Raw genomic sequence first — 11,277 nt, forward strand, 5'->3', positions numbered from 1 at the left:
AGGCATGGAAGTTCCAGCACTCGAGGAAGCCATGAGCCTGCTGGAAGTGTACGAGAATGAAGAAGGACAAAACTCCAACGATTGCAATGAAAATTAAGTGGTTATGTGTCTAATAAAGCAATTTCTACAGGCTTGTGTGGAGACTCATTGAGGAAAGCCAGGCTGATAGGCACCGGGCTCTGGGGCTTAACGAGCATGTTTCTGCAGCTGCAGGCACCTAGCCTACCAGGGCTTGTGATTCGCTCACTTCCCCCGAAAAGACCCGAAAGAACCGCTTAGAATCACCGTGGAAGGGGACGTTTGGCCCGCTGATCAGCCAAGAAGAACCGTCCCTGCCCAGGGAGTGGGGAATTTAATTCCAAACCCCCAGAAAAATCTCAGTCTAAGGGCCTTCTGGCCTTTGTCCTGTCCTCGATGGGGATGGGAACACCCAGGGGGGTGGGGGGACCCCTCCATGCTAGGGTGCCGATGGGTGGTGGTCATTGTGCGACCTCAGTTTGGAGGGGTGACTCCTAGAGATTGAGCCCAGGAATACGCCCTCCAGGCTTCCTGGAGCACAGTGCCACACACTTGCAGGTTTTAGGATTTTTGCCTAGGTGTTTAGCCCACCTGGTTAGACTGTTTCTATATAAACCTAGGTGGAGCCCACGGGGCAAGTCCCAGATGTCCCTGTTACACAGTGCCTATTGTTAAAACAGTCACCTTTTCAAACCGTGTTGAGAGTTTTCCTCTCACGCTGACCGCCCACCTTTACAAAGGACTGTTCTAACAATGTGCCCAGAGTATGTGAGCCAAAGTGTCACCATCCTTGCCTCCATAGTGGCTGCACTTTCTCCAGGACATTTTTCATCTTTTGGCAGTGCATGAGATATTCAGTACTATTCTCCAGCACCACAGTTCAAATATACACACAACTGAATTATACACATAAGGTTAGAGAAATAAAACCACAAATAACAGTGGATTCCACCTGAAAACAATAGAAGCTTCCATTCAACTTAGCTTTTAATAATGTAAGACTTAACTATGGCAATCCAAACTTTATTGAACTACTGATGTTAATAATAGAAGTATGATTTTAATTAAGGCTTTTAACTTATACCTAACCATCTAAAATACATGTAAGTTTATAAGTTTAAAATAGAAATATTGTAGCTCTGACAGATATACCCTGTCATACAAAAGAATAAGTCATATTAAAGTAAAACAGCAACAGTTAATTGCAATGTAGACCTCGTGACCAACTTGCACATGATTAAAATCACTTTCCACTTTCACATTCATAGTACTCAGGCAGCATTTAATATTTCAAACAAAATGTGACACGTGTGAAACAATCACAAGCAAAACCACGACATTTATATGTTTAGTTCTGCAAAAATAATTATGCATATGCAAGCATAGGATTTACAGAAGCTAAGGTGCGCCTGATACAGGCCATGGTATTTGCAATCGCTTGTTATGCATCAGAGAGTTGGACAATGACTAGGGAGGACAGAAGGAGAGTTGGAGCTGTGGTGCTGGAGAAGAGTACTGAATGTACCATGGACTGCCAGGAAAACAAACAGATTCATCTTGGAGAGGATTAAACCAAGCTACTCCTTGGAGGCAAGGATTCTGGGGCTTCGTCTGACATACTTTGGACATGTTGCCAGGAGGGACGGGTCCTTGGAGAGGGACATCATGCTTGGGCGGGTGGAGGGACGGCGCAGGAGGGGAAGACCCTCTATGAGATGGATTGACTCGGTGACTGGGTTAATCGGGATGGGTGTGTCAGAGGCAGTGCGGTTGGTGCAGGGTAGAGCAGGGTTTAGGGCTGTTGTACATAGGGTCGCTATGAGTTGCAAACGACGGCACATAACAACAACAAAGCTACAGAAGTCTGAAAAGGATTTAAAGCATTGGAAAATAACTCGAACATAAACACTTTTAAACGTTGTTCCTTAGGGAACATAAAATTTAAGGTCTAGGCATTTCCTTACCAACTAATAGGAAAAGCAACATTATTGAAACTTCCTGAATAGACTAATTTTAAAAAGATTTTTTTAAACCTATATAAAACCCAACACCAATCTATATAATTGTGTTAATCAAGGTGTACAATTGAATGGTTTTCCAAAATTCAAATGCAATGTTGATTGCCATTGATCACAACTCATAGTGACCCTATGAACAAAAGGCCTGAAAGTGATCTCAAATTTCTAAATAATTGCAATACGCTGCAAGTATCAAAGTTATCTGGAGAAGCAAATACAGGAGCTCTTTAGAATTCCTTTCAATACGCAAAAATTGTGGTTTTAGATTTTACAACACTGTCTAGTGTGAATTGATACATACTTTATTTCCATATGAGAGCAGCAATGATGAAGAGTATCTTACAGAAGTCAGACAGGATCTAACCAGTCAAACACTTAGATCAGTCCTATACTTTTGCTTGGTGCAGTCTGGCTGACTTTGATGAAAAACAACCCCTTGTACAACAGAATGCTCATATGCTATCCTTATAATCTTTGCTGTGCTTGAGCCATTGTTTCAGCAATTTTATCAACTTTTCTCTTTGAAGTTCTTCTTTTAATGCTGACTTTTGTTGGCATGATGTCCTTTTCTTGGACTGGCTTCTCCTGTTAATATGACCAAAGGAGGTGAAATGGTCTTGCTTTTAAGTATTCTGTCTGCACTTCTTCCTAGGCAAATTTGTTTTTTAGGCAATCTTTCTGAGTTTTGTATAGGTAAAAATAATTTCGTGATACTGGAAAGTGATAGAATGTGCAAATTGACATAGAAGTTTCCATCCACCTCTTATTAAAGTATACAATTCATTACAGCAAAGCCTATTTAAGGATCATGTAAGATAATCAAAGTTGGAATTCAAACATTAAACTGAACACCAATTCTTCAGACCTGGCTTAGAATGACAATGTATTATTTAGTATATATGAGTCTCTACAAATTATATATAGGAAGTGGATGCCACTCCTGCTATATGTATTTGTGTATACACACACACAGACACACACACATATGTTGCTGCTGTTATTGATGGCCATCGAGTTGAGTATGACTCTTAGCAACTCTATGAGCAAAACACCAAATGGCTTTCCATAACTATCGTTGTTTCTCCAAGTTCATAGAGTTTCCATAGACATGTGGTTTAGGACGTGGATGCCACTCCTGCTTCCAAATCTATTTTATAACTGGGAACGCCACCACTGTCCATATTGGGAAACCATTATGGAATTAACACCCCAATGGCACAAGGTTCAGCATCACGGCATATCCAGATTACCTCAGGACAGCAAATTGACAAAGAGTGATGTACAAAGTAGAAGACTATTCCTCCAAATATAACAACACTAGTCTCACTTAGCAGTGATTAAGTTTCCTAAGGTTGAATACAACTCATAGTGACCCTATGAACAAAATATCCAAACTCTCTTCTATATTAACAACATTTCTGCAAGTTTGCAGAGTTTCTATATGTTGTTATGTGCTGTCAAGTCGCCTGCGACTCATAGTGACCTTATGTACAACAGCTCTGAACCCTGCTCTATCCCTTGCCAATCTTACTGTCTCCGACACACCTATCACCATTACCGAAGTCATTGACTCTATCCATCTCATCGAGAGTCTTCCTCTCCCAAGCTGTCCCTCCACCCTCCCAAGCATGACATCCATTTCCAAGGACTGACTGATCCCGCCTTGCAACATGTCCAAATATGTCAGATGAAATATCAGAATCCTTGCCTTCAAGGGGCAGTCTGGCTTCATCCTCTGCAGGACGAACTTGTTTGTTCTCCTAGTAGTCCATGATACATTCAATACTCTTCTCCAACACCACAACTCAGACACATCAACTCTCCTTCTATCATTCCTAGTCATTGTCCTGCTCTCTGAAGCATAGCAAATGATTGTAAAGACCATGGCCTGTGTCAGGTGCACCTTAGTTTCCAAACTGACATCCTTTCTCTTCAGTACTTTGGAGAGGTCTCAGACAACAGACTTCCCCAATGCAATTAATCTTTTAATTTCCTGGCTGCTGGTACCAAGAGGGTTGATTGTGGAGCCAAGCAAACTGAAGCTGTCAACAATCTCAATCTCTTTACCAGGTATCATGATGCTGCCAATCAGCCCAGAGGTGAGAATCTTTGTTTTCTTGATGTTGAGGTTCAATCCATATTGAAGGCTGCAGTCCTTGACTGTGTGCAGCAAGCACCTTCAGGTCCTCCTCAGTTTCAGCAAGCAGAGCTGTGTCATCTGCATAATACAGATTGTTGATGCATCAAGTCTTCCTCCAATCCTGTTGCCACATTTCTCCTCATAGAGCCCAGCCTCCCAGATAATCTGTTCCACATGCATATAGATTGAAAAGATATGCCGATAGGACACATCCTTGATACACACACTTCCGGATTTTGAACCATGCAGTGTTTCCTTGCTTTGTTCTGACAGCCTCCTGGTCCAAGTATAGGTTTTGCATAAGCACAATCAAGTGTTCTGGGATTCCCATTCTTCTCAGAGTTAGCAACAGTTTTTTGTGGTCCACATAGTTAAATGCCTTTGCATAGTCAATAAAACACAGACATTCTTCTGGTACTCCCTGCTTTCAGGCAAGATCCATTTAACATTAGCTACAAATATCCCTAGGACCACAACCACTTCTAAGCCCAGCCTGCACTTTAGGCATTTCTCTGTTGATGTGCTGTTCCAATCATTTTTTTAATAATCTTTCCACTCTCAGTGTATAAATAAACCAATTATCACCATTTTCAGAAGTCATCTTTGCCTGGGTAGTTGACTTGATGGCACATAGCAACAACAATGTGTATAATATATATGCTAATATTCTACAACTATGATTTTATATAACCATATGATTCTTAAGGAATCATCAAGTTCTTCTGTATGAGATTCAAATCACCATGTGATCTTGTTAAAATGTAGATTTGATTCACCTCCAGCTATGGGTCTATTCCAACTCGACCACATATAACAACACAACAACTTAAAACTAGAACTGAAAGACAAATTCTGGGGAAAACCCAAAAACTTAGGGTCCAAAGGCAAATTCTCAGCAGGGGGCTGAGGAGGAATGAACATGTTTGACACTCAATGCCCCCCGCATACAGATACATAAAAGATTTTTTTGAGGAAAGAGAACTGAACTGACTCCAAGTAAATTGCAAATATCATAATTCACCCCATATACTTACCACATGTTTCTTCTGAGAGCAAGGACAGTTTCTAGAATACTAAGAAAAGCATTAACATGATGCATTATAGAAGTTTCTAAATATTATAATGTCAATCTATATGCAGAGCAGATCATTCAGGAAGCAGGACTTTATGAGGAGGAATGTGGCATCAGGATTGGAGGGAGACTCATCAACAACCTGGACTATACAGATGACACAAACTTGCTTGCTGAAACTGAGAAGGAACTGAAGCCTTGACTGAAGGTCAAGGAATATAGTCTTCAATATGGATTGTAGCTCAACATCAAGAAGATAAAGATTCTCACCACTGGGCCAACTGGCAGCATGATGATAGATGGCGAAGAGACATAATGACAGCTTGCTTGGCTCAACATCAACACTCTTAACACCAGTACTCAGGAAATAAAAAGATGAATTGCAGTGGGAAAATCTGCTGTCAGGGACTTTTCCAGAGTGCTGAAAAGCAATGATGTCAGTATAGAGACTAAGGTGCGCCTAATCCAGTCTATGGTCTTTGCAGTTACTTCCTATGCGTCAGAGAGCTGGGCAATGACTAAGAATGATAGAAGAAGAATCAATGGTTTTGAATTGTGGTACTGGAGAAGAGTCTTGAACATACCATGGACTGCCAAGAAAACAAAAAGGTCTCTCTTGGAGAGGGTAAAACCATGTTTCTCCTTGGGGGCTAGGATTTTGAAGCTCCATCTTACATACTTTGGGCACATGGACAGGAAAGCCTGGTCCTTGGAGAAGGACATCATGCTTGGAAGGGTGCAGGGACAGCACTGGAGAGGAAGACCCCAGATGAAATGGATTGATAATAGCTACTGGGGCAATGGGCATTGGTGTGTTAGAGTTAATGAGACTGGCTTAAGACAGGGCAGAGTTCAGAGCTTCTGTACATAGGGTCACTGAGTCACAGGTGATTCAATGGCACATAACAACAACTCCTTACTAAAATTTTGTTCATTGTCCTGAAGTGTTTTCAGGATTATTTGAATTATGTTCGATTTCAGTGTCTTCAGCCTATTACTAAAAAATTCCCATTTCCCCCACCCAATTATATTGACAAACCAGTAATCTGTACCCTTATGATGTTGTTATGTATTGTCAAGTACGACTCATGGTGACCTTATGAACAACAAACAGAACTGAACCCTGTCCTTTTTGCCATTCTGATCATCTCTACATACTTGAACCCATTGCTTCTGTCATTGTTTCAATCCACCTCATCGAGGATCTTCCTCTCTTGCTAACCCTCCAAGTTTCCAAGCATGATGCACCCTTTCAAGGAATAGCCCCTCCTAACAACATGGCCTTTCATTGAATAAGGATGACAGGAGGAAAACTGATGCCTTTGAACTGTGGTGTGGGAGAAGAGTACTGAATATCTGACAGACTGTCAAAGGAACAAATAGATATATCTTGGAGAAAGTGCAACCAGAGTGCTCCTTGGAGACAAAGATGACAAAGCTTCCTTTCAGATACTTCGCACATGTTGGTAGGAGAGGCTATACTTTGGAAAGGGAAATCATGTTTGAAAAGGTGAAGGAGAGGGAAAAGAGAGGAAGATTCTCAACCAAATGGATTGTCTAGTGACTACAGCAATGGTCTTGAGTATTTCAGAAAGGAGGATAGTGCAGGATAGGTAGGACAGGATTCAGATCTGTTGTTTATAGGGCCACTATCACTGAACTTGAAGGCACCTAACAACAGCATATTCAAAGTATGTGAGAATAAGCTTCATCATCCTTGCCTCCATGGAGCACTCTGGTCACACTTTACTTCAAGACATAATCCATTTGTTCTTTTGGCAGTCTGTGAGATATTCAGTACTCTTCCAACACTACAGCTCAAAGGCTTTGATTCTTCTTCTGTGATTGTTACTTATTGTCCTGCTCTCAGATGTATAGCAAGTGACTGACAAGACCATGACCTGAATCAGGCATACCTTAATCTTTAAACTGACATCATTGCTCCTCGGTACTTTGGAGAGGTCGCTGACAGCTGAATTTCCCATTGTAACATATCTTGATTTAATGACTGCTGGTGGCTAGATGAAATCACTGACAATTTCAATCTTTTCTCCAACTACCATGATATTGCTTACCAGCCAAGTAGTGAGCATTTTTGTCTTTTTGGCATTGAAATACAATCCATACTGAAGATTAGGGTCTTTGATTTTCTGTGGCACGCAGTTCAAATCCTCATTTTCATCAAGCAAGATTGTGTCATCTGCATAGTGCAGGTTATTGTCATCAACATTGTAGCCTCTATCCTGATGCTACATTCTTCTTCATAGAGTCCAACTTTTTGAATGATTTGCTCAGCATACACACTGAATAGATATGGAGGGAGGATACAACCTCGACAAAGTCCTTTTTTGATTCTAGACCATGTCAGTGTTTCCATCTTGGTGATGTAATTTGGTCTTAAATGAAGATCGATTTCTCTCTCTCATTGCTATTCACTTTGGATGCAATTCATAATTGACTTCCCAGTGAGCTTTCAGAAGTTTAAATTTCAAGAGAGATTGTCCATCTGAGAAGCAGCTGGTGGGTTAGGACAGCTTGCCTTTGGGTTGGGAGTGCAACTCCTCACCAGCTATGCTCCCAGGTGGCATTCTCTAAGTGTTTACGGCTAACTATCATTTTCTTCCTTGCATATCATGAGTTGTGGTATTTGTAAAAGCTTAACTTCCTCAAATAAAACTTTAAAATCACACCCTCATCTGGTGGGTACATCACTTCAAGCAAAATGTTAATTTACAGCAGAGCCTAACCAAGTGGCTTGAGCCAGGGTCCATCAAGTCATTTTTATATGTTAGTCCAGGAAGCAAGATTCTACTGAAGATTATCCAAAAACGACTGAAACAATACATCAGCAGAGAAGTGCCAGAAGTCCAGGCTGGGGTTAGAAGGGGTCGTGGTACTAGGGATATTGTAGCTGATGTTAGATGGATCTTAGCTAAAAGCAGAGAATACCAGAAGAATGTCTATCTGTGTTTCATTTATTATGCAAAGGCATCTGACTGCGTGGATCATAACAAATTGTGGCTGACTCTGAGAAGAATGGGAATCCCAGAACATCTAATCATGCTAATGCGAAACCTATACTTGGACCAAGAGGCAGTCGTCAGAACAGAGCAGGGCAATGCTGCATGGTTCAAAATTGGGAAGGGTGTACGCCAGGGATGTGTCCTATCTCCATACCTTTTCAACCTGTATGCAGAGCAGATTATCCGAGAGGCTGGGCTCTATGAGGAGAAGCGTGGCGGTAGGATTGGTGGACGATCTATCAACAATCTGCGTTATGCAGATGACACAACCCTGCTCGCTGAAACTGAGGAGGACCTCATGCACTTACTGCAGAGGGTCAAGGACTGCAGTCTTCAATATGGACTGAGGCTCAATGTCAAGAAGACAAAAATTCTCACCACTGGACCAATTGGTAGCATCAGGATGGATGGTGAAGAGATTGAGATTGTTCACAGCTTCAGTTTGTTTGGCTCCACGGTCAACACTCTTGGCACCAGCAGCCAGGAAATAAAAAACGTATTGCAATGGGAAAGTCTGTGGTTAGGGACCTCTCTAAAGTACTCAAGAGCAACGGTGTCTCTCTGGAGACTAAGGTGCGCCTGATACAGGCCATGGTTTTTGCAATCACTTGTTATGCATCAGAGAGTTGGACAATGACTAGGGAGGATAGAAGGAGAACTGTCGCCTTTGAGCTGTGGTGCTGGAGAAGAGTATTGAATGTACCATGGACTGCCAGGAAAACAAACAGATTCAACCTGGAGAGGGTTAAACCAGGCTACTCCTTGGAGCCAAGGTTTCTGGGGCTTCGTCTGACATACTTTGGACATGTTGTAAGGAGAGACAGGTCTTTAGAGAGGGACATCATGCTGGGCAGAGTGGAGAGACAGCGCAGGAGGGGAAGACCCTTTATGAGGTGGATTGATTCAGTGACTGGGGTAATTGGGATGGATGTGTCAGAGGCAATGAGATTGGCACAGGATAGAGCAGGGTTTAGGGCTGTTGTACATAGGATCGCTATGAGTCGCAAACGACTCGAGGGCACATAACAACAACAACAAGTCTAGCTAGGTGGATCTTTGTTGAACTTGTGCACCATCGACCAACCCATAGCTGACCCTTAGGTTAATCGCAAGGGAGGAGATTGTCCATCCTTCTGCCTCTAGCAGCTGGTGAACTTGAACCATGAATCACGTCTCTTGGAGATTGCAGCGCAGCTTCTTGCCTTTAGATCACCAGAGCGCCATTGAGATAGAGAGGTACAGCAGTCCATTCAAAAGCTGCAGACCCAGTGGTTAGAATTTCCACTTAGTGCCCTGAAGCAAGATCATGAGTTTGTGAATATTTCTTTTCTGATAAAGAACAGTATTGATTTGTAGAGGTGAAGCCCCAAGTGAAAGAATACCTCTTATGGAATATGCTAGGCGGCCCCAGCGGAGCAGCGAGGGAGCCCTGGTGGCCTAGAGGTCAAAGCAGCCAGGTCAAGGTGAGAGCCCAGCGAGGAGGCGGAGTCCGGTGAGAGCGGAGCACCGATTGGGCCGTGGCGAGCGCGGGGCGGGGCATCCCACACGCACTCACGCCGGGGGCGGGGCCTCCAGGTGATAGGCTTGCTGCACGTGGAGGCTCCGGCTGCACAGTGGAGACCGGACTCAGCCCTGTAACTTTTGTTTTCGAAGACTTTAAGATGGAAGGGCGTCTGCAACGGAAAGACATCCCGCCTTGGGTGAAAGTCCCCGAAGACTTGAAAGCTCCGGAGACGTTCGAGGTCCCAACGAACTTGCTGACGCTGGTATTTGGTGAGTGTGTCTCCAGCCCTGGCCAGAGAGGTTGGGTTTCAGCACCACCACTCACCCCAACCCCCACCCCCGGCTCCCATTGCTGATCTCCATCTACTGTTCTTGAAAAGGCCCAAATGGATCCCGAATCCCCTACCTTGAGCAAGTGAGCCAGACTATGCTCGAGCTGAAGGTTCTGGAATGCTCGAACTTCACCAGGGTGGTGGTCTATGGTCCTGAAGTGTACAAGTTACGGGCCAAGGGGATGTTTCAGTCTCTGACCGAGTGGCACCGCCTTCGACAAGAGCGAGGTGAGAGACGTGGTGGCGACGTGGGGAGGGCTGAGGCAGGGGCTTTGGTGATAGGGCCTCTCTGTCCTTCTCTTCCTCCCTGAGCTGGCTGGCATCACTAGGAGAGCCCCTGAGTCTTTCAGGATTCTGCCCCAAGATGCCACCAGTGTTATATCCGAGAACTCAAGGTGTGACTGCCGGGGGAGGTGGGTGGTCCACTTTAACTAGTCCTTCCCCTGTGTTCTGCCTGGTAGATAATGAGATGGCCCAGTGAGCCTAGGAAAGAAGGTCCCAAACCCTAAACGTTCGTCTGGGAATCCCTGAAAGATGCTGAGGGAGATAGTAGACCTTTTCTCCTCTTGCTCACCCTTTTTGGTTCTTTCTGTGCAGGGATGCAGAGACTTGAAGAAGCCATGAACACCCTGGAATTAGGCCTTGGATTGAGTGAAGGTTTTAGCCACGGTGACTAGACAAGGATGTGTAGTTGCTGCAGTGGATTTCACTTGGTTTAAATTCAGCTTTAACTGGGCAGGTTGGAAGAATACAAGGATTTGAAAGCCTCTGATTTTTGCCTCTCATTCATGATGTGAATATTTGTTTTGAAAGCTGCTGATTAAAGGCCTGAATAAATAATGTCTTGGTATTGTGATTGCTGGTTTGGAGGTAAGAGGATAGGTAGTTACATAATTTTCAGAGTTGGAAAATTGTCTGTCAGTGACACACTTGGTCAAACTCAAAAAGGAGCTTAAAGAGTTGGAGTCCTATTGCTAAGGGTAGCATTTATTGTTTCTTAGGATAGATAGAGAGCAGCTAGATTCTCAGGGTTTTCTGCATTTTTAATCTGTTTGGAATGTTAGGAATTTTATTAAGAAGCCTCATTGCCATTGAGTCAGAACCAAATCAAGTGGGAGGGAGTTTGTGAAGAATATTCAGCTTTGCACAGGTAGGTAGACAGAAAAAAGGT

General features: G+C 43.4%; 1 protein-coding gene across 1 annotated transcript in view; it reads left to right on the forward strand.

Annotated features, from left to right (window-relative positions):
• The window catches only part of LOC102871362 (developmental pluripotency-associated 5 protein-like), an 11,343-nt gene extending 560 nt beyond the window's left edge, over nucleotides 1–10,783 (forward strand). Inside the window, exons 2-4 of the mRNA XM_006902885.1 lie at nucleotides 9,925–10,044; nucleotides 10,155–10,334; nucleotides 10,704–10,783. Of these exons, the coding sequence (XP_006902947.1) occupies nucleotides 9,925–10,044; nucleotides 10,155–10,334; nucleotides 10,704–10,783 (380 nt within the window). The remainder of the gene's footprint in view (nucleotides 1–9,924; nucleotides 10,045–10,154; nucleotides 10,335–10,703) is intronic.
• The last annotated feature ends 494 nt before the right edge of the window (nucleotides 10,784–11,277 follow it).

This window comes from Elephantulus edwardii, unplaced genomic scaffold, assembly GCF_000299155.1.
Source record: "Elephantulus edwardii isolate Elephantulus edwardi_28Jun2011 unplaced genomic scaffold, EleEdw1.0 scaffold00465, whole genome shotgun sequence".
NCBI classification, from domain to species: Eukaryota; Metazoa; Chordata; class Mammalia; order Macroscelidea; family Macroscelididae; genus Elephantulus; species Elephantulus edwardii.